General features: G+C 44.8%; 2 protein-coding genes across 13 annotated transcripts in view; both read left to right on the forward strand.

The window, feature by feature from the left end:
* Positions 1–18,183, forward strand: part of LOC146560640 (melanopsin-A-like) — a 31,634-nt gene extending 13,451 nt beyond the window's left edge. For all 6 annotated transcript variants that reach the window (XM_085296045.1, XM_085296046.1, XM_085296048.1 and 3 more), the window contains 10 exons: positions 5,662–5,804; positions 7,167–7,300; positions 8,068–8,271; positions 8,438–8,609; positions 8,687–8,863; positions 9,585–9,692; positions 10,211–10,406; positions 10,481–10,645; positions 12,749–12,808; positions 13,550–18,183. In XM_085296045.1, coding sequence (XP_085152171.1) covers positions 5,662–5,804; positions 7,167–7,300; positions 8,068–8,271; positions 8,438–8,609; positions 8,687–8,863; positions 9,585–9,692; positions 10,211–10,406; positions 10,481–10,645; positions 12,749–12,808; positions 13,550–13,720 — 1,530 coding nt within the window. In that variant the 3' untranslated portion in view covers positions 13,721–18,183. The remainder of the gene's footprint in view (positions 1–5,661; positions 5,805–7,166; positions 7,301–8,067; positions 8,272–8,437; positions 8,610–8,686; positions 8,864–9,584; positions 9,693–10,210; positions 10,407–10,480; positions 10,646–12,748; positions 12,809–13,549) is intronic.
* Positions 18,184–19,890: 1,707 nt separating this feature from the next.
* Positions 19,891–24,850, forward strand: part of LOC146560641 (LIM domain-binding protein 3-like) — a 36,142-nt gene continuing 31,182 nt past the window's right edge. For 6 of the 7 annotated variants that reach the window (XM_085296038.1, XM_085296032.1, XM_085296034.1 and 3 more), the window contains exons 1-2: positions 24,063–24,198; positions 24,285–24,472. In XM_085296038.1, coding sequence (XP_085152164.1) covers positions 24,377–24,472 — 96 coding nt within the window. In that variant the 5' untranslated portion in view covers positions 24,063–24,198; positions 24,285–24,376. Of the gene's footprint in view, positions 20,002–24,062; positions 24,199–24,284; positions 24,473–24,850 lie in introns of those variants that run through there. The other variant, XM_085296033.1, reaches the window with a different exon arrangement.

The following is a 24,850-nucleotide window of genomic DNA, read 5'->3' on the forward strand; positions in this document are numbered from 1 at the left end:
ATGAACCACAGCGACATCACTCGTTGGTTTTGGTGTTTTCACCCTTTGGACGAGAGCGTGAAGTTATCAGCTAACGTTAGCTTGCTTGCTGTGTGGAAGCGTCACACAGACACAGAGACCAGATAAATTATTCTAATTAATACAGATGATGTCATTAAAAATGCTCCAACAGAACAAACACGGTCCGGAGGTCCAGTTCAGGTGAAGCTAGCAGCTACAGCCGCCTGTGCCACCATCATTAACCTGTCGGTCAAAGAGGCCACGCCCCCAATGATGCAAGCTTTAAATTATCTATAAACACTAGAATAGTTTGTGTATCAGGTGGTAAATGTGTTTATTTTTGCGATACAGGTTTAACACGGGAGTCTATGGGGCTGACTCACTGCTGCCTCTGCTGGATGCCCGAGGAACTGCAGGTTTCAGGGAAGGACGTTATTGAGCACTAATTAGCGGGTATCTGTGGTGTGTCATACAGTCTGTGGCTGCAGTGGGGATAACGTCTGGCTTTAAAAGAAACCCACACGTGAAACTGGAGAACAGACACCAGTAGATGATGTCGCTCTATCTAGTGCCTGCAGTTTTCTGTCATACGAGCAGCACAGCGCTCCTGCAGAGAGAAGCAGCAGGACCTTCAGCCTGCTGTGAAGCGTCCAGCAGACTCACGAGGTGCAGAAAACCAAACCAGCTGGAGATGTTTGACCCAAGACGTAGAGGGAACAGAAAGGACAGGAACTTTAACCTTTCAGGTCAGCTGATCTCAGCTTTTACAGCCTCTGTCATCCAGGAAGAACAGCTCCTTTCTTTCTTTGAGTCTACAGCAGCAGAAACAAAGACGCTCTGTGATCAGCTGACCCACCGATAAGTCTCCTCCTGTCCAAACTTCAGCCCGCGAGCCTCGACTTTCAGATGACTTCTAACAGACAGCGTGAGATCTCTGAGGACGGGAAAAATGTCCCTGCAGAGCAGACGAGGGACGATAATGAGCACGCATGAAGCTGCGAAGCATTAATTCCACGCAGAGCGATCCGAGCACGACTGTAATTACAGCGAGACTAAAAACACTGATTGTGTTTCATTATTAAGCCGCTGTACGCCCGCACTGATCCGCTCATTCGTATCGTCCTGCACTTAGAGGAGGCTAACCACGTGTGCTGAAAACTCTGCACACGTGTTTTAGGGGCACCTTCATGTCAGCTATATATATTTATATCTGTATTATACTGGAGTCTCTACAATTAGATCTACATCTACAAATATGATCTAAATATGACTTATATTTGATAATATTTTGTTTCCTAATGTAGTGATTATCGTATCATTTATTTGACTTTAGTGTTTCCTGTGGGAATAATAACAAAAGTTATTATTACAAATGCTTATTACTGAAATACTGCTTCATGTGTCATGATAGTTTTTTATATTCAGGAGTTTATTCCAGCACAGCATGTGATTCATTATTACTGAAACAATCAGACTGAATATTTTGGTGATATTTATGATTTCTCTGTAATTCAAATTCAAGTGTATTTTACTTAAATAATTGACTTTAGCTGCAAATACAGTGGAATGAGGAGGTAACAGGAAATAAGCTTTTGTAAATATAAGTGTTATTGAAAAATGACCCAAACATGAAGATGCTAGCATGTTTGCTCTCAGCAGTGATCAGTAGTACTAATGAAAACCACGCTGAGCTGCTGAATTTAGACGTGATTACAGGTGAAGCAGCATCTTCAATGATGATCACTGATAACAGACTTCTGTGACTGCACATGTGGGCAGATGAGCAGTAGATGCACGCATCAGCGTCTCAGTGAGTGCAGGGGAGGATTTCTGCTGTTGCAGCGATCCTCGCTCGGGTGTCGTGGTGAAACTCTGAATCCTCTGTGACGGGCGCGCTCCGCTCCACGGAGTTCATCAGCAGGGAGGATCTGTGGCCTCGCGGCGAAACGGAAACGGCCGACGAGACGGAAAACATTTTCATAATAACGACTCTGAGACTGCAGCAGCATGTAGATTCAAACGTCCCCGTGTGACTTTGCATTTTAACCTTATCTCTCATTTCAGTAATCCTCCACAGTTTACTGCACTACTTTTGTCTCTGCGGGAACGGATTCAGCTTCAGATTTTTTGATCGGTAAAGACGACGATGTCACGTCCCAGTGGAAGTCGCCGGAGGAGGAGCTTCCACACGAGCGCCGAAGGAATCGCAGCGCTCCGGGTGTTCAGACCTCCCAGAAGGAGACTCAAAGCACCGAAACAACAGAGTCTCTAGAGAGTACCAACATACAACGGCTGATTTTACACCATGTCCCAGCACTAGTTTAACTAACTAGTACTGATGGTGAAAACCAGCCGGGACACAAACTTTAATGTTAGTCCCTCACGTCCATGTGCTCGGAACTGTCCAGATCATCAGTATGTACAATGACAATAAAGGGTCATTCTATTCTATTCAATCTCTGAAGACGTAAAAATAAATAACAGTCAGGCTGTGACGGTTTCCACGCCTGACCTCGTCAGTCTTCTTCGTTGACCTTTATTCTCCTCGTTGTCGAGGTTTCCTGCTTTTCCCGGCTCGTTTGCTCTTGCGTTCCACCTCACCGGTTGATCCTTGCTGCTACACGGTGTGCTTCAGAGCTGCTTTAGCTCCTCATGGATCAGGTTTAGCAAGCTGCAGGAAACACCCCTCAGAGGTTTTGAATGATGTTGACATGACATCATCATGACATCATTGGTCAGACCCTCCTGTTCCTCCACATCTCAAAGCTGCTCTGTTAAACTGAGATCTGTGACGGTGGAGCCGTCTGAGTGAACTATGACATCAGAGGATGGTTGAGTGAGGTCAGAAAGGGATGGGCGTGGTCAGCAGCAACACTCAGACAGGCCGTGGCCCTCACCACAGCAGCAGGCTGAGCACTGATACAGGCAGGATGGAGCCACGCTTTAAACTGACTCACAGACCAGGAAACGTTTCTCCATCTTCTGCTGTCCAGGTTGCTGTTCCTGCTACAGGACTGTGCTCTTCTGTCCATCTGCGTCAAGGTTCACAGACGCTTTTCTGCAGATGCTGGTTTTAATGAGTGCTTATTTGAGTTCCCGTTGCCTCACCATCAGCTTGAAGCAGCCTGGCCTGTCTGCTCTGACCAACCGCGGCTCATTTCTCCCTTTATTCACTTTTCTTCATCATCCTGAGGCTCCGTTTGAACTTCAGCAGCTCTTCTTCAATTATGTCCAACGAGCTGCTGGCGTGCTAAGGAGCAGCAGAACAGGTGTACCTAATGAAGTGGCTGGTGACTGATGGAGGCGTTGCTTTGTGTCATGTTTTGTCATTTTTCCGAGTCTCTGTGTGAGGCAGGCCGTCCGTCCTGAGCTGAACGTTTCCCTTCCTGTCCCAACCTGTCAGACGCCATCATCATCGAAGGCGGGGCTCTGAGAACAGCTGATGGTGGATGCGACTGCATTCATGGGTCACGGCAGGAGACAGGAACCATCGGCGTCACACACGCCAACGCTGACCTGTGTGTGTCCGTGTCCAAACTGCTTCACGGCTGAAAACAAGCCAAGAATCATTTATACGTTGTTCTGTTCTGCACAATCCATAATCCAAGTTATTCCACTGGATACTCGGGGCCAGAAGTTTGTGGACAGCTCACACCACTGCTGTGTGTGTCCCCCATCCAAGCCTGTGATTCTGCTAAACACAGGACCTGAATGCATCATGCTGAGTTTACTCTGCAGTGTTTTGTGTGCAGCACACTCAGCATTTATCCCCACAGTGGATGTTTCATCACTGCAGCACAGACTTGTGTCGCGTTTCATCCCATTTCTGTGGAGAACGCAGCGATGCCGGCTGTGACGCATCAGCTGCAGTTTACCATGTTGCCGGTTTTTGCCACGTCAGCACGGATCCACCCGTCCTCCAGAATCAGACGCGTGTGGACGCGACCGCTAAACAACTCTTCTTCCACGTTTCTGACAGACGTGTGGCTCGTTTCAGTCGGAGACAGAATCTGTTTGCTGCATCTGTCAATCACGGATGACGGTCTTGTGGTAGCCCCACCCACAGATGCTGATGTCACAGGTTCCACCTTTGTACTCATCGGCATGTTAAATGGCAGTCTGGCGGCAGGAAGTGGTCTCAAACACAGCTTTAATGCTGAACTTTTATTTTGGAAACAAACTGTTCTGATAAAGAAACAAACATCCAAAAAACCCGACCTCTCAGGAAACACGATAACAGAGACACGGAGCCTCACACAGCTCATCTGCACGTGCACGCATATTACATCACGACATCTTCAGTGTTTCTATTCGTTACAGGACACGCTCACATCTGACGTTTGGGTTGTTCTTCACCACGTGCTCGTACAGGTCCTGAAACAACCTGAAGATAACTCAACAGAGTCCAAACACAAAACTCAACATCTGCAGCCCTCCCCACACTGTCCTCATAACGCCTCTGTGTGGGTTTCTGATTCGCTGCCATCCACAAACACAAACTGAGGCTGTGACACACAAAGATCATCGATTCAGGATCTCTGGTGTTTCATTCGATTGATTAGGTTTGATTCGTTTCATTAGACTGTCCCTCCGCGGAAAAGTCTCAGTTTGTACACCAAGATGATTTCAGTTCATTCTCGGCTCTGCTTTAAGTTTTCTCCTGCAGAAATGATCGAGGAGCGTCCGTCTCCCTGCCAGAGTCCATCAGGGTTTTAAACCGCTTTATTAAAAGTCCAATAATTCGAGTCGCTCCTCGGGCCAACCTCCAACTCTGATTAGCTGTTCCTGATGTTTCTGCTGGCACTGATCTGAGGCCTGACAGGGAGGAGGCTCGGAGGAGGTTCATTAGAAACAGCGATGGACAGACCTGTGAAGACGCCGCCTGTCAGGAAGGATTTAGGTCGCCGGTTAGTGATTAGTGAAGTCTGTGAGCGTGAAGGCTTTCCTCCGAGTGGAATAACAACATCATCGACAGGAAGGAGTTTCTGGCCTCGCGTTCTCTTCTAGTCTTTAGAAACGATCAGTCCTCCAGCTGCAGGTTTAAATCTGTATTTGTGTTTTAAGATCAATCTGAAGAGGACTTTTAGTTGAACAGGAAACAGGAAATGCTTCGTCGTTTTTGGGGTGTGTTTGTGAGGCTCTTTTGTTTCACACAGGTGCTTTAGACCTCCCAACAAGAAAAACTGGGACATTAAACAACGACGGCCTGTCTCTAAATACGACCATCATATCTCAGCCCTGCATCTCTGTGTCATGGTTCTGTCGTATGTACTTTTTACTGCATTTTCATTTCATTAAACAAAGCTCTTACACTAACTGACATGCAGGGAAGCATTCCACCTTAAAAGCTTCCAGAAGCTGCTGTTCACACGTTAACAACGCGTCACAGTCTTCCTCCCCTCAATCCCAGCTGCTCCAGCAGACCCCGAGCCTGGTTCTGCCGGAGGTTTCTTCCTGTTAAAATGGAGTTTTTCCTTCCTACTGTCGCCAAAGTGCTTGCTCATAGGGGGGTGGTCTAGTTGTTGAGGTTTTCTCTGTATTATTGTAGGGTCTTTTTCTTTCTTTTCAGATAGTGACCCCCTGAAGGAAGCAGCTGAAAGTTTCGCAATTGCTTTTGCAGAGGTGTCACGTTCTCTTGTCATTCTGCGTTCGGTCCTGCAGGTGGCGATGGTGCCCGAGGTGCCACGCCCATTCCCCACCGTGGATGTGCCCGACCACGCCCACTACACCATTGGCTCCGTGATTCTCACCATCGGCATCACGGGCATGATTGGGAACTTCCTGGTCATCTACGCCTTCAGCAGGTACGCTCATCACCGTGCTGCTTTCAGGTGAAAATGCAGCCTTAGGCCCCAAAAACAGTTACTGTTCATTTTATTTTAATCTAAACTTGACTAAAACTCTCACTCATGTATTTATTTGTAACCGCGGTGCTGCACAGTGTGAAGTCTTATTGCTTTGTGATAACTGTAGTAACTTCATGTGTGCATTGTAATATATATATAAGAAGCTTCTACACTGATCAAATGATAACACAGGGTGTCACATGTTAAATCTCAGGTAATCTTCAGATTTGGGTTAATTAGCCGTAGAATAATAGTTGCACAACACAGCATGAAAGCTGAAACAGTTTTTATATGTTTCACAGTCTGAAATTTCTCATCTCTGCCCTCAAACGTCTCCTGTTCAAATGAAATCATATTAGACACGACCGACACTTCTAAAAACTCTCACTTCTACTCTTGGACCTGCCGTCCAGGATCAGATAAAGAAGGATTATTCTGAACTCTGAGTAATGGAAAGCTGCCTCAGGAGAGTCCAGAATAAATATTTGGAACCTGAAACGACTAAACAGATTTAGCTTTACTTGTTAACAGAGGCTCAACTCAAACTCATCTCATCCAGGATTTCTTTATCTGCTCATTGGCTACAGACAGGCTCACAGGCTTACAGAAGTCGCCCAGTAAGAAGAAAGTAGGCTTAATGGATGGTCTGAGGGAAAGTATAAGATGGATAAGGAGCAGAGAGTCCAAGAGGAAAAGGATGGAGCTGGAAATGAACGGTCTTTAAAAAGAACGCTGGTATAGTGTTTGAGGATGAAGCACATGAGCAGCTGCAGAAGCACCGGAGAGAAAGGACGGCCCGTAAGGCTTTAATCAGAGGTTCCTCATGCTGGGATAAGTAGGAAATCAGGACCTCTGTCTGGAACAAGCTGCCGCTCATTTATCGAGCAGCTCTTTTCTTCTTCCATGTCTGCAGAGAAACAATGAGCACAATGATTTCAGGAGTTCCTTTAAGAAGCTTTTCCACCTAAGAAAAATTCGATGTGCGCATCGATCTGCCTGTTCCTTGGATGGGCATCGATCCTTCTTCTGCTACAATCAGCTGTGGTTTAAGGCGAATGCGTCATTGATTAAACGTTCATGTTCAAGCTGAAGGAGCCCTGAGTGCTCTCCTTCAGACAGACTCAGTCATTACTGAAAAACATCAAACTGTTCAGATTTGGATCATCTGCTCAAAATTCAGTTTTATTTTCTGTAAAAGACAGAATTTCACTAATGTAACAATATCACTTAGTTAAAGTTAGCAGTTTGTGGGAGGTTCGAGTATTTTTCAGCAATTTTTCTGTAATTAACAAATTAATTCTGTTTAAAATGTCTTTGCAGGAGTCGCAGCCTGCGCACGCCGCCCAACATGTTCATCATTAATTTGGCCATCACTGACCTCCTGATGTGCATCACCCAGTCACCCATCTTCTTCACCACCAGCATGCACAAGAGGTGGATCTTTGGAGAGAAAGGTACCAACTGCATGGCTGATATTACAGATGATCTCATTAGAAATGCTCCAACAGCACAAACACGGACCAGTTCAGGTGAAGCTAACAGACAGCTAGCAGCTACAGCCACCTGTCAGTCAGGCCACGCCCCCTTTTTTCTTTTTTTGTATTTCTTTCTCGGACAGAATACAAAGTTGATTGTAACTGTTACATTTTTTTGCTTTTAAGAGTGTGATCATGATAAAAGTGTTTGTAATGTTGTGATGTTTTCACTGTAAGGAAAGGGGCTGGTTGACCTTGGATGACCCCTAAAAACCTTTAGCGGCACCAGTGAAAATGTTAGCATCACAAACGTAGCGAAGGTGGGGGGGCCCACTTCACTCAGGGTCTGTCTATAAACGCGTACACTGCCTTCTGCTGGATGTAAGTGAAACGACGGAGGCTGGTAACACACATGTTTGTCTTATGGCCTTATTGTTGCGTAGAAACCTCTTGACCAATCTCTGCCTTCCTAAAGATGTTCTTGCCTCTTCACAGGTGTTTTCCTTCACCGTGTCCGACGTGTGACTGAATTTGAGCTTCAGGGCTTAAAATGACTGATTGTTTTATTTTCTATCTGCAGCTTCTTTTCCATTCTTCTCCACCACGATGTGAACCAGTAACTTTCAGCTCAGAGAGAAGAGCGCTGTGTTTGAGTCGCTCAGAGAGACGCTGAGCAAAGGAGGTTTATTTGTCACAGGAAAGAAGAGAAGTTTAAAGCGACTCTAATCCCTCTCTGTTGCCTGCAGGCTGCGAGCTGTATGCTTTCTGTGGCGCTCTGTTTGGGATCTGCTCCATGATCACGATGACGGTGATCGCTATCGACCGTTACTTCGTCATCACGAGGCCTCTCACATCCATTGGAGTGCTGTCTCGGAAGCGGGCCCTCCTCATCCTCGTGGCGGCCTGGGCCTACTCGCTGGGCTGGAGCCTGCCGCCGTTCTTCGGCTGGAGTGAGGACACGCGACACAGCACATTTAGAATACTGTATACGACAGCACGTGACAGTAACAGCGTTTATCAGACTGAATAACACTTTAATGTCAGGTAGACTTCCGACAAAGATCCAGATAAAAACGGCGGTCCAAAGAACCACCTCTCTCTGTGTTAACGTTTCAGGCGCCTACGTCCCTGAGGGCCTGATGACCTCCTGTACGTGGGACTACATGACCTTCACGCCGTCTGTGAGAGCCTACACCATGCTGCTCTTCATCTTCGTTTTCTTCCTGCCTCTCTTCATCATCATCTACTGCTACATCTTCATCTTCCGCGCCATCCGCACCACCAACCAGTCAGTTTGAATCTCAGATGTCTTTCGTTCAGCTGTGCCTGACTTCAGTGACTGACTGAAGCTCGTGTGCGTTTCAGGGCAGTGGGGAAGATTAACGGCAGTGTTCACAGTCACGGCAGCACTCGTGATTCCATGAAGAGTTTCCATCGGCTGCAGAACGAGTGGAAGATGGCGAAGATCGCGCTCATCGTCATCCTGCTCTACGTCATCTCCTGGTCGCCGTACTCCACCGTGGCCCTCACCGCCTTCGCCGGGTAAAACACTCGAACCTCCACACCTATGAAAACGTGTGTGTCATCTGAGTCGAACTACAACAAAACTCTGAGCTTTGTGTCGCTGGACTTCCTCTGATGGCCACTAGGTGCCGCTCTCCGTCTCTTAGAGAAATGTGGCTCGTTTATTTCAGCTCATTTACATTTTTGTCCACTGCGGCTTTAAAGTTTGAAAGATCTTTGTTAAAAAGTGTTTTCTCATCCAAGCTCATCGCCGAGGCTGGTGAGAAAGAAAGAGTGGCTGACGCTGTAAACGAATTCAGAAAACAAAAAGCTGAAGTCCTAAATGACAAAACATTTTTAAAAAGTAATAATAATATTTAAAAAGCTCCTATTTTGTCAGGTCCTCTTGTTTTGCTTCATATTTTTAAAAATTAGGATACAAAAAGTGACTTTACTGTAACTGAAATGGTAAAAACAATTTGGAGAATGATCTTAAATACCAGGAGCTGGACAATCAAAGTTTAAGAGGCCTCAAAGAGAAAAGGAGCTGAAGCGAGTTGTTTCAGACTGGGGGGTAGGGGGTGGGGGGGTGGAGCCATTAAGAGATGGCTGAGGTTCAAATTCGACCCGTGAGTCACGCAGAGCTGCTTAGTCCCAGGATACAAACCGAGTGTGAAAGGAGCAGCAGGGCTCGACTGTCTGAACCGATGCTCGTTTAACCCGGCGAGCCCCACATTAACCGGTGTGTTCTGGTTCACAGGTACGCAGACATGTTGACACCCTACATGAACTCTGTCCCCGCCATCATCGCCAAGGCCTCGGCCATCCACAACCCCATCATCTACGCCATCACACACCCAAAATACAGGTAAACCCCATTTCACAGGTAAAAGACTGACTGCAGCCCCAGTTCTAAATAAATGTACAGAGTGTAATCTACATTTATTCATAATAAAACATAGAAAACATATCAGATGTTTAAACTAAGAAAATGTTCAATTTTCAGAAAAATGTGACCTTCGATTTAGTGACACCTGATAAAACATGTAGCAGCTGATCAGGTTATTTGGCAGCAGGTCCATCACATGATCAGTTTCTAAAACAGGAAGGAGAGAGTTTCTCAGAAGTAAACCTACAAGCTGTGACTCAGTTTCACTGTGAACATCTCATCATCAGCATACTCAGAGAATCAGACGAGGCTGATAACTGTGACCTTCGCGTGCTTTAAAAATCAGTGCACGGGCTGTGAGCAGTTCAAAATAAAACAGGAAGTGAGCTGAAAAGGAGACTAAATATCACAAATGACTGGACACTGCATTAGCTGCATGAGCCACTGAAGTACTGATCGGTATAGACTCCACACTGACCTTTGACCTCTCTTTGCAGGATAGCGTTGGCCAAGTACATCCCATGTCTTGGCGTGCTGCTCTGCGTCCGTCCTCGTGACATCCGCTCGACCAGCAGCAGCTTCGTGTCGACGCGCCGCTCTACTGTGACCAGCCAGACCTCTGACATCAGCAGCCAGTTCAGGCGGCAGAGCACTTTCAAGTCCCGCCTCTCCTCTGCCTCTGACAGCGAATCGGTAAGCTTGAAACGGTTTAATCAGGAAGTTTAAAAAACGGTCAATGTTCAGGAGCGTCCGTTTAACCTCTGCAGGGTCTGACAGACACCGAGGCTGACCTGTCCAGTCTGGGATCCAGACCGGCCAGCCGTCAGGTCTCCTGTGACATCAGCAGAGACACCGCCGAGCTGCCCGACTTCAAACCCTCATCCAGCTTCAAGTCCAAGCTGAAGAGCCACGACTCGGGCATCTTTGAAAAGGTAAACTCAGAGAACGGAAGATGTAAAATAGTGGATAAATTGTGAAAGTGTCACAGAGAGGATCGAACCGCTGACGCCATCAGGACGAAACAAAAAGAAAATCCATTCGTTTATTCAAAACTGAGCGCTGTAAATGCTGCAAACACAAAGAGCCGCAGGCTCAAAACAACAAGTCTGAAATCCACAAATAAAACCAGGACAACTCAAGAGCGCCCCCTATGGAACAGGAAGTGAATTCACACAGACAGACAATACAATCCAACCCGGAGGCCTAATATAATGATGACGATGTGAGAACGTGTTTCACAATCACAGCTGCGATAACACGACAGAATAAATATCATTACTGAGGACATACCAGTGTTAGTATGATTCATCTGTAAAATATTAACCACATAATACTACACGTGTTTTACTATCTTTAGCAATCGATTTTTAGTCTTTATTTTAAACTTTATTTTATTTAATTGTTTATTATCTTGTGTTTATTATGTTTTAACTTTTTATTACCATTGTATTTTTTTATTTTTGCTTTTTAGAATAGAATAGAACAGAGCTGCTGATACTGGCTGCCAGCTCAGAGCGGCACCGGAAGTTAAATACTTTTTTAAATGTATTGAGCTTTTTTAATCTACAGAGACTACAGACTTTATTTAATTTATGTTTAATGTTTTGGCCTCTGTGTTAATTTGCCAAGACTCAGGATTAATAGATCTTCTCTCATAGTAACAGCCATAATTGTTAAGTGACGGCTGTGTGCAGACAGGAATAGGACCCAAGATGCAGACTCCAGAGACAAACGTAAACTGAAACAGCTTTAATGCTGAACTCAAACATAACATAACTGGAAAAAACCAAAATAAACTCAAACCAGAGGACTGACAGAACACACAGCTAAATAAACGGTAGATCGCAACACAGACACTGTCACGGTCCGGGGCAGCGGCCGTGTGGAGAGCGGAAGGAGGACTCAAAACGCAGCACTTATTCAGGTGTGAGGGTGATTTATTGATAATATCCAATATAAAGTGGGGATGGTAAAACAGAACTAAGGATGAACTAACTGGGAGAAACTACACAAAGAAATAGCAAACCTGAGCATGAAGGGAGAACAGCAGGGAGAGCACGCAGGGGATTACACCAGGTATGAACACAGACGACGCGACGAGGAGCAGAGGAAAACACACACTATAAGTACACAAAGAGACACTGGGAAATCACACACAGGTGGGGGAAACAGCTGGACCTGATTAACCTGACGAGACAGGGGAACACTAACACCAGGGACCAACAGAGGGAGCACAAACCCAGAACCCAGTGTCTAAAATCCCAAACACAAACCATCCCAAAACAGCCATGAATAATAATGAAAGTAATAACAATAAAGAACATAAACATAAAGTCACTGAGTCATGGTCGCAGGACCATGACAGACACAGAGAAACACAGGGCTTAAATACACAGAGGGAGCAATCAGGGAATGGGTAACGGGAGGGAAACACAGCTGGGGCAAATCAGAACTGACGAGACAAGGAAGCGTCACCTGAACACACTGAGATAAGACAGAGACCTTCAAAGTAAAACAGGAAACACAAAACACTGACTGAACAAAGACACAGACTCACATGCAGGCACTACAGAGGGAACAGAGACGTGGGACCAGGACAGACACAGACACTGACTGGACACGGGGATATAGGAACTAAGGATACACAGAGACGCGAACTAGACAAGGGGATACAGCTGACAGGGGAGACAGAGCAACTAGAGAAGACAGAGACATAAACCAAAAGACAGAACTCTAACAAAGGAACCAAAGACTAGAAATTATAAATAATAATAATAATAATAAACTCAAAAACCCTGGGTCAACGACCCAGGCATCCTAACAATAATAACATATACGTAACAACGGCTGATCTACAATTTTTTAACTTTTCTCAGAGATAGAAAACTTTGCACATATATTTTAAGATTTTAGGATTAAATAGATGATTTGTACCATTTTCCTTGTGTCTTCATTGTCGTTCATGGTTCATGATGTTGAACTGTTGGTGTTGAGCAGCATGAGTCACAGTATGAGTCCATGTGTTTCTCTTCTAGACGTCCTGTGACACTAAGCTTCCCACGGCAGGAGCAGGTGAACGCAGCAGCAGTTCAAATGTGAGTTTCACAAACAGCTTTTACAGTCACATCTGTTGGTGGAGGTGCAGTAAATGATGTGAAGGTGAAAGCAGGACCCTTTCATTTAATTTATGCTTTTTTTATTTATGTTGTTTTGTAAGCGATTATCTGTATTTAGATGAAACGATTTTATTCTGATCCAAAGATTTATACAGATCTGAAAATGTGACACCAGTGTTGTAATACAAATATTTTATATGTTATTAAATGATCTGAATATTGATGAATTAACAAACCATCTGTGCAAATCTGTACGAGAGCACCACGCACGTCCTGCACAGGATTCATCGTTTGGTGGTTTCATTTTGTTTCTATGAAACAAAAAATCATCCACAGAGACAAACAGTTTGTGTATCAGGCTGGAAACATGTTTGTTTCTGTTGTAACATGGGAGTCTATGGGGACGGACTCACTGCTGCCTCCACTGGACACTAGAGGAACTGCAGGTTTTGTTTTTAGCACTCCCGCTTTGGCTTCAGTTGTTGGTTCGGCGGATTGACTCTCATGAATCAGGGATCCAGTGACCTCTGGATCCCTGTTAAACAGCTGTTAAATGATTACCTACAAATTTGCTTTGTGCCGACGATGGCGCTAAAAACCCAGCGGTGGTCATTTAGCGCTATCATTGATCCGTGATTGGTTTACGATGGCATGCCTGCCCTCTCAGATTTAGGCATCAGTCACATTTGTTTTAAATAACCGTCTTTGTCTCTTTCACAGAACGGTGATTTTACAGATGGTGCAAGAGGCGCACTCTGTCGAATCCCGAGTATCGTCATCACCTCCGAGTCCAGCCCTTTCCTTTCCACGGGACGAAGTGGTTCCCGCACATCTCGATCGAAGGCGACCAACAGCAGCGGCGGTGGAGGTGCAGGGGCGGGTTCGGCGTAGAGCTCCACCCCCCTCTCCTGTTTAAACACCTGCAGCCATGTGACCACCTAAGGTCCAGGCAGATATTTGGGACTGTGCAGTTCAGAAAAAGCCATCAGAACTCATCAGATTGTAAATCTGCAGGTCGTTTATAGATTTTACCCGATTTGTACCGATATGGATGGAGACAAATTCCAAACCCAACCTGGAGCTGTTTTACCAACGAACAAAACAGTTTACTTAAAGAGCAGCTTACCTGAAACAAGGTGTATCCTCTCACTCTGTTTGGTTGTTTTGAGTGAAGGGAAAGCAGCTGCTGTGAGTTGAAATGTTACAGAATTCATATTTTGCATTGAGTTGCTCTTTAAAGAGCTCCTGAAAGCTGAGAGCAGGTCTGATCTTTGATTACACTGCAGCCACACGGACTCTGAGGGTGGAAATGTTCAGTCAGACTGATGAAAATGCCTCTTTAGCCAAGGTCTCCTGTGACAGGTGAGGGTCCCTTTAGAGGTTTTCTGGTGTCTGAGAGGACTTTGAGCTGAGGGAGGAGATTCTTCATTCTGTGATTCCTCAGTAAACCGTGTGCTTTCCTGCCCTTGGTCTTCTTATGTTTCTGCTTTGCATGTGGATTTCCAGCTCAGACCTCAATGTGATGCCACCGGAGCAAATCATAAAGGTTAAATCATGAAGATGGTTATGTGCATCCCATCTAACCAAAACTAACTATAAATTCAAGAAATCACTGACTCAGTGCCAATAAGAACATCTCAGGACATCGATCTTATACCCACAGTGATTACCGATCGCTGTGGATGTGGCTCTGCACCAAGCAGTTTTTCTGCTCATTTCCAACTTTAAAGTATTTTTTAAATCTTTTTTGTCATTATGAACAGTTTAGAAAAACAAAACCTTTGTATCGGCCTTTAAAGCTGCCCCTCTGTTCATCTTCTATCTGAAATGAGCCATTTTAGCTCCTGTCTCTTTAAGAACACCCCCACCCCCATAAACCCACTGTTTCCTGATTGGTCAGCTTCCAGAAACCTAATAAGGGGCAGTAAAAAGAACAGCCATCCAAACCTTCTTTAAGAATAAAAAACATAAAGCTGCTTTTCTTGCCCACAACGTTTTTGGCCTGCATAGTTGTGACTTCTTGAACCACAGCAGTAGGAGAGCTGAAACGATGCTCATTTATTTGTTGTGTAACCAACACTGATATGTTCTAAACTGAGGGGTGTAACTACGAAGAAGATTATTGGGTTAGTGAACTGTGTAGAGCTTAAAGTCACAATTTTCCATGTCACCAATGTGGCCCTTATTTTACAAGCTAAATCACCATGGCAACTGATGCTGAACACATCACCTGGCTAGGAGCAGGTTATGTTTGAATTTTCAGTTTAAAATTGTCTGGAAGCGCCAAGTTGTCAACGATTCTTTTATTTCTGGCATGTTTTCAGTGTGATATAGATTCTATATCTACTTACAAAGAGCGCTGAATGAAGCAAAAAGTAATGTTGCTGTAATGTTGTGCTTAGAAGTAAACAGCAGCATTGAGCGCGCTCAGACACAAAATCTTTCACTGCAATTCAAATCTCTGTGACACAAATCACCAGATTAATCAGTTTCTCCAATAATCTTCAGATTATTTAGCTGTTATATTTTATGTTCTTTGTAAACATTTAATTTCTTTTTAATAATATTTTACTTACTATTTTATCATCCTCACTTTATAACATCTCTAAATGGAGCGGGTGGCGCTCACGGGGATCATTTTGTGAAGAAAAAAAAGAGTCACATGATGCACGAATCGTCTTTCTTCAGTTGATAACCTGTCATCTCTGTTATCTCTGGGGCTTTGCTGATCCAGCTAAGACAAAGAAAGCCTGGATATGTAGCTTTCCTTCGTAGTACACCCTTCAGGGTTAGTTCACGTTCAACAACCATATCTAAACCAGGAATAACAAACCAAAAAGTCAACTGCTGTGTTTTAGCTGTGTTTTAGCCCGATGCCCGACTTGGGGAAAACATGCTGGGACGTCCTTTGCAGTCTCTGTGTTGAGCTCATTGTGGCCTGTACATAGAGTTTATTTCCAGTCAGATTCTTTCGGTGTAATCTCCGCGAGTCCTGAGAGGCCTGCAAAAACGCTTTTGTTCTGAAGATATTTTCAGTGTTTTGTGTTTTAAAGTGTTGTTCAGATCATTTCGTACTGTTTCTGCGGCTTCCTTTCCTTTATTTAACTAAAGGCGTACTTTGCTGAAGCGCAGTGTCGTGGAATGTGACTGTGATATTTTTATAGTGTTTAAAAGAGAAAATCATGTCGATAATAGCGCAGCTCTTGGTCATCTGACATGTCTGTTTGAGCTCCTCAGCTGTTCCCTAAACTTTACCTGAATGTTTCTTTAAAAAGATAAAGCTCATGGTGCTTTTCCTGTTGGGACGGAAGCTTGAAGCAAACCATCAAACTCACTGGTTAAAACGGGTTTAACAAAACAAGATCGGACTGATAAAGCTGAAGCAGTGTGTTTTAGCAAGTATAGCAGTTAAATGCTGCTAACACACATGAGCTGTTAGCTTGTGCTGTACTACTAATCTTCTGTACATGCTAACTGTTAGCATCTACAGCTTCAGAGGTGACTAAACTCCAACATTAATCTGAATCAGTTTCATAAAAGTTGCAGGTTAAAGCCGTTTGTTACATCAGCAAGTGTGAGCACGTCTATAAAAGCAGACGGTTTGGCAGTTTGCAGATATGGGCTGCAGAGAAACTGCAAAAATCACAAGATACAGGCCTCGATAGCAGGTGAAAGGTTAAAGTTCATGACAGCTCAGTTAGCTACACACTGAACGGGTGCGGCTCGCTTGGAAGGGTTAGAGAGTTCAGAGAGCTGAGCATGAATGAGATGAAGCGACGCTGTAAAGACGAGTGGGACAAAACTGCTCCACAGTGACGTGACAGACGCATGGAGTCACACAGAAACATCACCGCAACTCAGAAGGAGGCGCTACACGCCGCTGAATCAGGGGGCGGAGTTAGACTTTCACACTGCAGTTAGTTTAGTTTATCTTTAATAGATACTAACATGATGTAACGTGCCACATGCTTTTGTTCACCGGAGGCTGAATCTAATTATTTTAAGACCTGATCAGGACCAGATGATTTCTCATGTCCTGATATATGAAAATCCTAAAAAACATTTCTGCATCCAAATGTCACAAAAAAGCCAATAAACTGAAAGAGATGTACAAAAACATGGAGCACGGTTATAACTCTGAATATTGGAAAAAGTAAATACCACCATCATAGTGGACATGATGCAAAAACAGCAGTCACACGGGAAACTGTGGATTCCCTGTGACTGGTTGGAGTCTGGTTGCTGGTTGGTGGAGGTGAAATCAGTCATAAAGACGATGCCACACCAAACACCTCCCGTGATTGCTTTGAACATTAGCAGGTTGCCACTGTCACCTGTAGCTTGTGTGGAGGACGCTGACTTGTCTACAACTACACAAACAGGAAATGAGGAAGTGGTACTCTATCCCGTCTCTAAGTGATGAAGGATGGACCCTGCTTCCAAACTACTCTGTGTTTATTAAGGCTGTTGTATTTTTAACATGTTTTGTATTTTGTTCCATTCAATCTGAACAAAAACAGTCAGTGCTCACTGTCGGCCTCTCTCGGGTTTTATTACCACTCTTCATTTTAAAGCTCAGTTTACGATGTAACTGCAGCCCAGCAGCAGTATATTAATGACTAACCTCGTATTGTGAATAACTTCTAACTCCGTTAAATGTAATAAATCCTGTTTTCATGGATGTTAAACGTCATTGTTACACCTGGTAAAGCAGCAACACTGATCATTTTATAAAAGATGAAAGAATTTCAACAGTTTGTGACTCTCAGTGATGCCGCAGCGTTCGTTTGACTTTGACCTGAAGCGGAGTTTGGATCTGGAAACGGCGAATGACGTCAGACTTAAAGACGGGATAGTTTCACTTAGAGAGGCGACTGCTTGAGGACATCGGCATCTGTCAGTGATCAAAGCAGTCGGGGTTTTTCACCAGCTCGTCGGGGTCGCACATTTTTCTGAGCGTCTAGTTTCCAGGGGTCACACACGCCTCTGTAGGCCTGTGACATGACCCCGCAGTGTCAGTGCCCAAAATGGCAGAGGGTCATGTGGTGAGCAGTCACATGACTACAGAAACAGAATAGGAGGCTATTTTCTGTCAAAGTGTGTGGAAGAGCTTTCACTTCTCTAACTGATGCTTCAGCTGGTACAGATTTAGTCAGCAACACTGTTTTCTAGCTGCTGGGGGTCTTTGCTGCCCCCCCCCCCCCACACACACACACACACACAGATGTTTGATTTGTTGTGTTAAACTTCCTGTTCGGATGAAGCGATGTTGGAGAGCGGGCAGAGCAGTTACTGTGGATCATTTATTTCAGTGTTGCTTTATTTTTCTAAATAAAATCTGTCATTCACCGTGATGCTCCGCCTCCTTTGTACCCCCATCACCATAGAGACACGTCACACAGCCAGGCCAGAGCTGTCAGTTTTCATATCAGCCATTTAATTTAATCAGTTTAATTAAACAGTTTTTCTTTAAATTTACAACTTTAATCTAAGAGTAAATGATCGTTATCACCATCACATGCAGTCCCTTATATTCTCAGGTCCTAAAATACCTTCATACTTTAATACAGCTTTTAAAATTTAACTTAATTTAATTTAAATGAATTTTTCAACTTGTTATTATCGTGTAAAAAAAGTGATTTCTGGTATTTGATAATAAATGTAAGCTATTATAAATGACGTGTTTCCATAATGCCACAAACATATCACTCATGAGCAGAGATGGGCAGTAACGCGTTACACGTTACTGTAATCCGATTACTGTTTTCAAGTAACGAGTAAAGTAAGGGATTACTATTGCAAAAAGGTAATTAGATTACCGTTACTTTCCCGTAAGCACGCGACGTTACTGCGTTACTAAAACCGTGAGAGGACTTTGAGTGTCTCACGACAGTGACATAAGCGAGTGCGACGTTCGTGACAACAGCTGTGTGCAGATCAACAATGGATCATATATCGAGTGCAGAGAGAGTATGAGCGTGCAGCGTTTAAAGCGTGGAAGTACTGACCTTACTTTGAGTTTGATTCCATAAAAAGTGACAAAAACATTAGTGTCCGCTGTGCGTGGGAAGAAAACTTCTTTTTACAGCGAAAAAACCCCTAAACTTCCAACAAGCACCGAGTAGCTACGACGTAATGGGAAACTCACAGAGAAACTCGCGGATTCTTCCACTGACCGCGGCACACCTGCACCAGGGTAAACCTCCGCCTACCCCACTCCTGCTTTACAGGTGAAAATAGAGCAACAGGACCGCTGAGTCTTTGACTTTATTTATTTTCTGCTGTGTTTTACTTGCATCTATTTGAAAGACTGAGTGTAAACACAAAAAGTATTTTATTTTATGTGCTGGAATGTGCAGAAAATAGCTTTAAATGTTAAACTAATTTCTTCCAGTCAGAGAATGTTGCATATAATTAAATTTTTGCTTGATGCATAAAGTTAAAAGATTAAAACTAATAAAACAAGTTTTAAAAAGAGACTTTTCCATTTGATTACATTTTGTATGATGGATTATGTAGAAAAAGTAGAATTGGGCTGAAAGATCTATCGCTCTATCACCTATTCAGGCTGTTACTTTAAAAAGTAACTAAGTAACTAATTACTTTTGAAAATAAGTAATCAGTAATTAGTTACTGATTGTTTTTTTCAGGTAACGTGACCAACACTGCTCATGAGTGATATAAAACATGCCCGTCACAGAGTCATCTCTGTTATACAGCCTGTGTTTAACGCTGCACACATTAAACATGTATTTACCACAGAAATGTGATGAATACACTTCACAGGCCTATAAAAACTAGACTGATTATAATGAAGGTTTAATAATACAAAACAGGTCATTTCTTTCATTTCTTTAATCCTTTCATAATCCCGTTCAGTGTATTTGCTCGTTTCTTTACGGATATAATTAAATAGATGAACATGAACGCAGAGTGACGCGTTTGGCTCCGGATGCTCCTGTTTTCTGTGTTTACCTGGAGCTCTGCGCGGTTTCAGGTGCCTCCTGCCTCTTTAAATAAAATCCTGCTAATGAAAATCCGCTGTTAACACCCCTGCTGCCCTCCTCCTGCCCCCGGCCTCCCTGCTGCTCTGTGCCCGAGGAGCGGAGCAGGATCCCGTGATCGCGGCAGGCCACTCCGCTCGGTGTGTCGGAGCTGCACAGCGACGGCAGGTACCCGCCTCTCAGACCCTTTCCTCCCGTCTCCACCCTCTGCTTTCTACTGTTTAATCCTCCTTCTCCACCTCCTGCATCACCACCACAACCGGCAACAAGTCGCACCGCCCGCCGGCTCGCAGCTGCTGCGGCCGGTCACACCGACAGCTTCTCCCGGCTCACCGGGTCGGTGGGTGGGGTCAGCTCTCAGGTATGACAGAAGAGGAGCCTGAAGCCTCACCTGGTGGGTTTTACTTATTCTGAGGGTGTGCGTTAGGTTCTGTGCGCCGAGCTGGGCGGAGCAGAGAGCAGGTGGGCGGTGTCAGTCTGCAGACCACCTGAGAGCAGAAACCGGAAGCGTCGAGTTTAGGAAGAGTAATAACGACTTTGTGACGTCTGAGGCTTTTATTGGACTCAGATTTTAGAGCTTCATTATCTTGTTACGTTTGTTTGTGAGTTTGTCTTCACAAACAGGATGTAGCTGATGTTTACAGACACAGCAGGCTGTAACTCACCAGCTGACCTTTCATGCAAAGAGGCAGCTCCATTAAGAAGCTGTTTAAAATGACAAACTATTCACACATGCTCAGAGGTCAGCTGTGGCTCTATGCTGGGGGGGATCAGTATCACTGCTGTGGCTGTGGATGGTTTCCCCTCCGCTCTCATGCCTTCAGGTTGACTCAGTTTGTTTTAAACTCCTCGCTGAGGGTCAGCAGGGTTCGCTTTACACGTCCCTGCAGTGCTGATCCACAAAGCTTCATTTTAGTTCTGAGTAACAGAAGCCAGGCCTGCACATTAAACCCACAGCTCCTTATTTCTGGCTTAACCACAGACTGTATATAAAAGATGGTCACAGTAATTCGTTTCTGAACTCTAACTTTGAAGCAGCCACAAAATGATCCACAGAGACCAAACAGTTTGTGTATCAGGCTGTAAAAAATGTTTGTTTGTGCTGGAAAGTTTTAACATGGGAGTCTATGGAGACTGACTCACTGCTGCCTCTGCTGGACGCCACAGGAACTGCAGCTTTTGGTGTTTCTCAGTGTTGGTTAAACATTTACACTCCTAACTTAGACCCTGAAAAACCATTGAGCATGCGTTCCTTTTATGGATAAATAAGCGATCTTTTCTGACGCGTTTACGTGGATAACACTCATTGCAGTTTGTCAGTGAGATTTTAGTGATGATTGTTATGAGTCAGGACCAATGTTCCCTCTAATTTTCCATGTGTCTGAGCGAACACACAAACTCCCTCAGCGTCCCTAGGTCCACTGTGAGCGACAGCAGACGTGTGCACTGTGGTCACGTCGGCATCTAATCCATCCAAGTTACATGTTTATTAAAATTATCAAATTACAGCATTTATGTTAGACGACTCTTAATTAACTGCTTTAGCCCACTTACAATGAAAATTTAAACAAATCTTGTTTGTGACCTGTGCAGCATGTTAACACTGTTGGAAGGAAAAAAAAACTTCAACTCCAATTTTGAAAACACAACTTTCTTATTATTTTTTTTATAAAGCTCTGACTTGTATGATGAGTCTGAGTCTGGGAGAGAGTCTGTAACTCTCTGTCTGCAAAATACAGTAAATAATGACCAATGCTGGGAAATTAACTATATAGTTACTTCTTCAAAAAAGTAACAAAGTGTTTTGCAGCTGTTTACCTAAAAATGCAGCCAAAGCGTTTTTTAAACAAACATTTCAAACTATTTACAGAACAATCAGCTGCTCTGCATCAAATCTGATGCCACACAAATTATTTGTGCCGCTGCAAAAAATAATTCCTGTCCACTATGAGATGAAGGAGAACAACAGCCTGATACCTGCAGGCCTGACAGCAGCAGATGTATCACTGCTGTAACACCTGTAACACTCAGCAGTCGCCTCATTGTTCTGACACACAACAAAACTACTGACTACACTACACACTAACTACACAAGATTTGTGCTAAACGTAGCAAATCTCTCACATCTCAAACACGCCGTCACTCCTAAAACTTCCCCCTCCCTAAACAACTAAATGCCATGTTGCCATATCATGTTTTGATTGGTCCACATGGTACATTTTTCCACCAATAGGAAAGGCTGGAGGGGGGCTGTTTTTTCTCACAGGCTTTCGAGCGTTTTCCTTATAAAACGCCGTTTTTACCGTTTCTTCCTGCAGTAAATATAAACAACGACAGTATTCAGGAAGAAAACCAAACACTGCAGATATTTTATCATAACTCTGGTTTTACACGGCCGATCAACACAATTTAAAAACTGGTATAAAGTCCACACTGTTTCCGTCAGTTGTTCCGTCTGTCCTGCTCACATCTCCAATGGTTGTACACGTTGTCATTAACGTGGCTTCACTCCACATCAGCCGCTTTGCTAAAACACCGGTGTCGGCACATAAGGACGCTGTCATAGCCTTTCAACCACGTGGATTAGCTGCACGTGCGCAGCTTAGAGGGAACATTGGTAAGGACTGTTATAGATGGATGGTTTAAATAAAAGTTTCTAAAACCTTAAACAGCTCCGTCCCAGTCCACTCTGCCTCTCAGAGTCTAAACTTAGCCGGTGATATAACAGGCTCAGCGCTGCTCTGGGATCAGCCTGTCAGTCGGTGCAGAGGGCCGATCGCCCCCAGCCTGTGTGAGCAGTGAGGGCTCTGCACCTCTGGTGGTTTTTGACTCACTGTTGCTTGGAGAGAAGAGCTGCTTTTTCATCTTCCTGTTAATAAGCAGGCGGTGCTGGAATTCAAACCCACAATCTCCTGTTTAGCTGGCTAGCGCTTTAACCACAGTGCCTCACTCCATCTGACACGCACCTGTTAGAGGGGCGTCCACAGGTGTGCTCGGGGTACCTGGGCTGTTTAAAGTCCTGCAGCCTCCTCAGGTGTTTGGAAAGTTCACAGACTTTATCATATTTAATGAAGACCACATACAACACATGGAGCACCACCTGAATTAAAAACGTGAGATTTATAGGTGTGACTCTGCCCCCCAAATTACACCTACAAACAGCATTTCTGGTTCCCAGTGTGCGCACTGACACCACCCTGCCCACCATCAGGCAGAAGGTGGTGTTACCCCGATAACATCTGACCCGTATGCTCTCGTGGGCTTCGTGTGTCGCCTTTAAAAACACTGAATGTGCTGATTCAGACTCACTTTGTTGGGCTTCTCATTTTGTCCTGTCAGGTTCCCTCGTGTGTGTTTGCTTGTCTCTGTGATTGTTTCTGCAGTTTTTGGCTCTTTCTTGCCTCTCTCTAGTTTTTGTGCTAATATTTGTGGATTGTTGTCTTTTGAGGGTCTGTTTGTGTGTCTTTGTAGCGGTTTTTGTCCCGTTTTGTCATTTTCCACCTAATTTGAGGCTTTTTTGTCTCTTCGTTATCATTTTGTGTCTTGCGTCTCTCTAAGCTGTCGTCCTCTCGAGGTCTATTTGTGGCAGCTGAGTCCTGTTGTGGTCATCGTGCTTCTCTTTGTCGGACATTAATCGTTTACTTTTGAATCTTCGTAAAGATAAATTTCATCTGGTGTTGAGAGGTTTAATCTCTGTGTGATTACTTTGCCGTTCTTTGAGGTTATCGGCTCTGTGTTTGGCTGCACTGGCTCTCTGTGGCGGTCATGTTTGTAGTTTTCTGTAGGTGTTGGAGTCCTTTAGGCTGGGTAAACCTGAGGACAGTCCTGACAGGTGGACACTTTTCTTCTGAGTCCACGAGGCTCAGAGCGTTCCCCTGACGGGTGAAGTCGGGCTCGGGCCTCGCTGACGCCTTCGGCAGCGACCCGTGGAGGGATTTGAACCTGCTGACCTTTAAGCTATCAGTGCCACTCCACTCGTGGCCTTTCTGTTTGGGCTTTATCGCCACCGAGATAATGAGACGTTTCCTGACGCTGCCCCTGATTGGATGCGTGGGAGACCCTGGGCGCTGCATGATTGAGGGGGGCAGTGAGGAGGGTCTAGAAGAATCTGCTGGTCTATATTAGCCGCTGTGAATCACGGCGAGCCTGGCATACCGGGTGTCCCCTTTCACGCCATATAAGTCCACCCCCCCTCCTTTCCCTGCAGACCCCCCTGCCCTGCCTCACCCCGCCTCACCCCACCGCCCCCCCACAATGCCACACCACTGTCTGAGGCTATTCTTAGGCTGTCACTTCAGCCCGTCCAAGCAGGCAGGTCCTCCTCTTTCTCCTCTCAGCTGCTGCGACTCGTTCTCTTCCTCTTCGGTTGGTGCATTTCACTCATTTTTCTTTCCTCCGTGATTGCTTCACCTGCTTCACGCCCTCTCTCTCTATCGCCTCTCTGCTTTCAGAGCCGTCCCGTGTCTCCTGCAGCTGCCGGTGGGTTTTGTTCCAGAAACTCTGCTCTGACTTTGAAGGATCTTTGTAGTTGTGTGGAAGAAGAATGAGCACCTACACCGTGTCGCTGCCCGGCCCCGGGCCCTGGGGCTTCAGGCTGCAGGGGGGCAAGGACTTCAACATGCCGCTGACCATCTCCAGGGTAGGAAATCGGACAGGAAACGCACTTTTTCACCTGCAGCTTCGCCCAATTTCTGTGTTTGGCTGACAGATGTGAGTCTCTGATATCTGTGTCCCAGTCTGAGTCCTTAGTGGTGTTACAAAAGGGAATGAATCTAGAAAGACGAAGCTGGGACGGTTTAAGATGCAAACCATTGTTGCATGTCCTGCCTTATTTCCTGTCATCTGTATTCTTTCAAAATAAAGCTCAAAATTCCCCTCAGCATTGTTACTGAAACTTTAATGATTAATATTTAAAATCCGAGCTGGTGTGAGCCTCGGGTCTGTTCGACGTGCTCATGAGTCATTAAACTCAACCTGCTGTAGACTAATTCCATTTCGAGTCCAGCTGAGGAGACGT

Source organism: Mchenga conophoros, linkage group LG13 (assembly GCF_057382185.1).
Source record: "Mchenga conophoros isolate Kocher_MC1m ecotype Shallow Benthic linkage group LG13, M_conophoros_male_GT1.1, whole genome shotgun sequence".
Lineage (NCBI taxonomy): Eukaryota > Metazoa > Chordata > Actinopteri > Cichliformes > Cichlidae > Mchenga > Mchenga conophoros.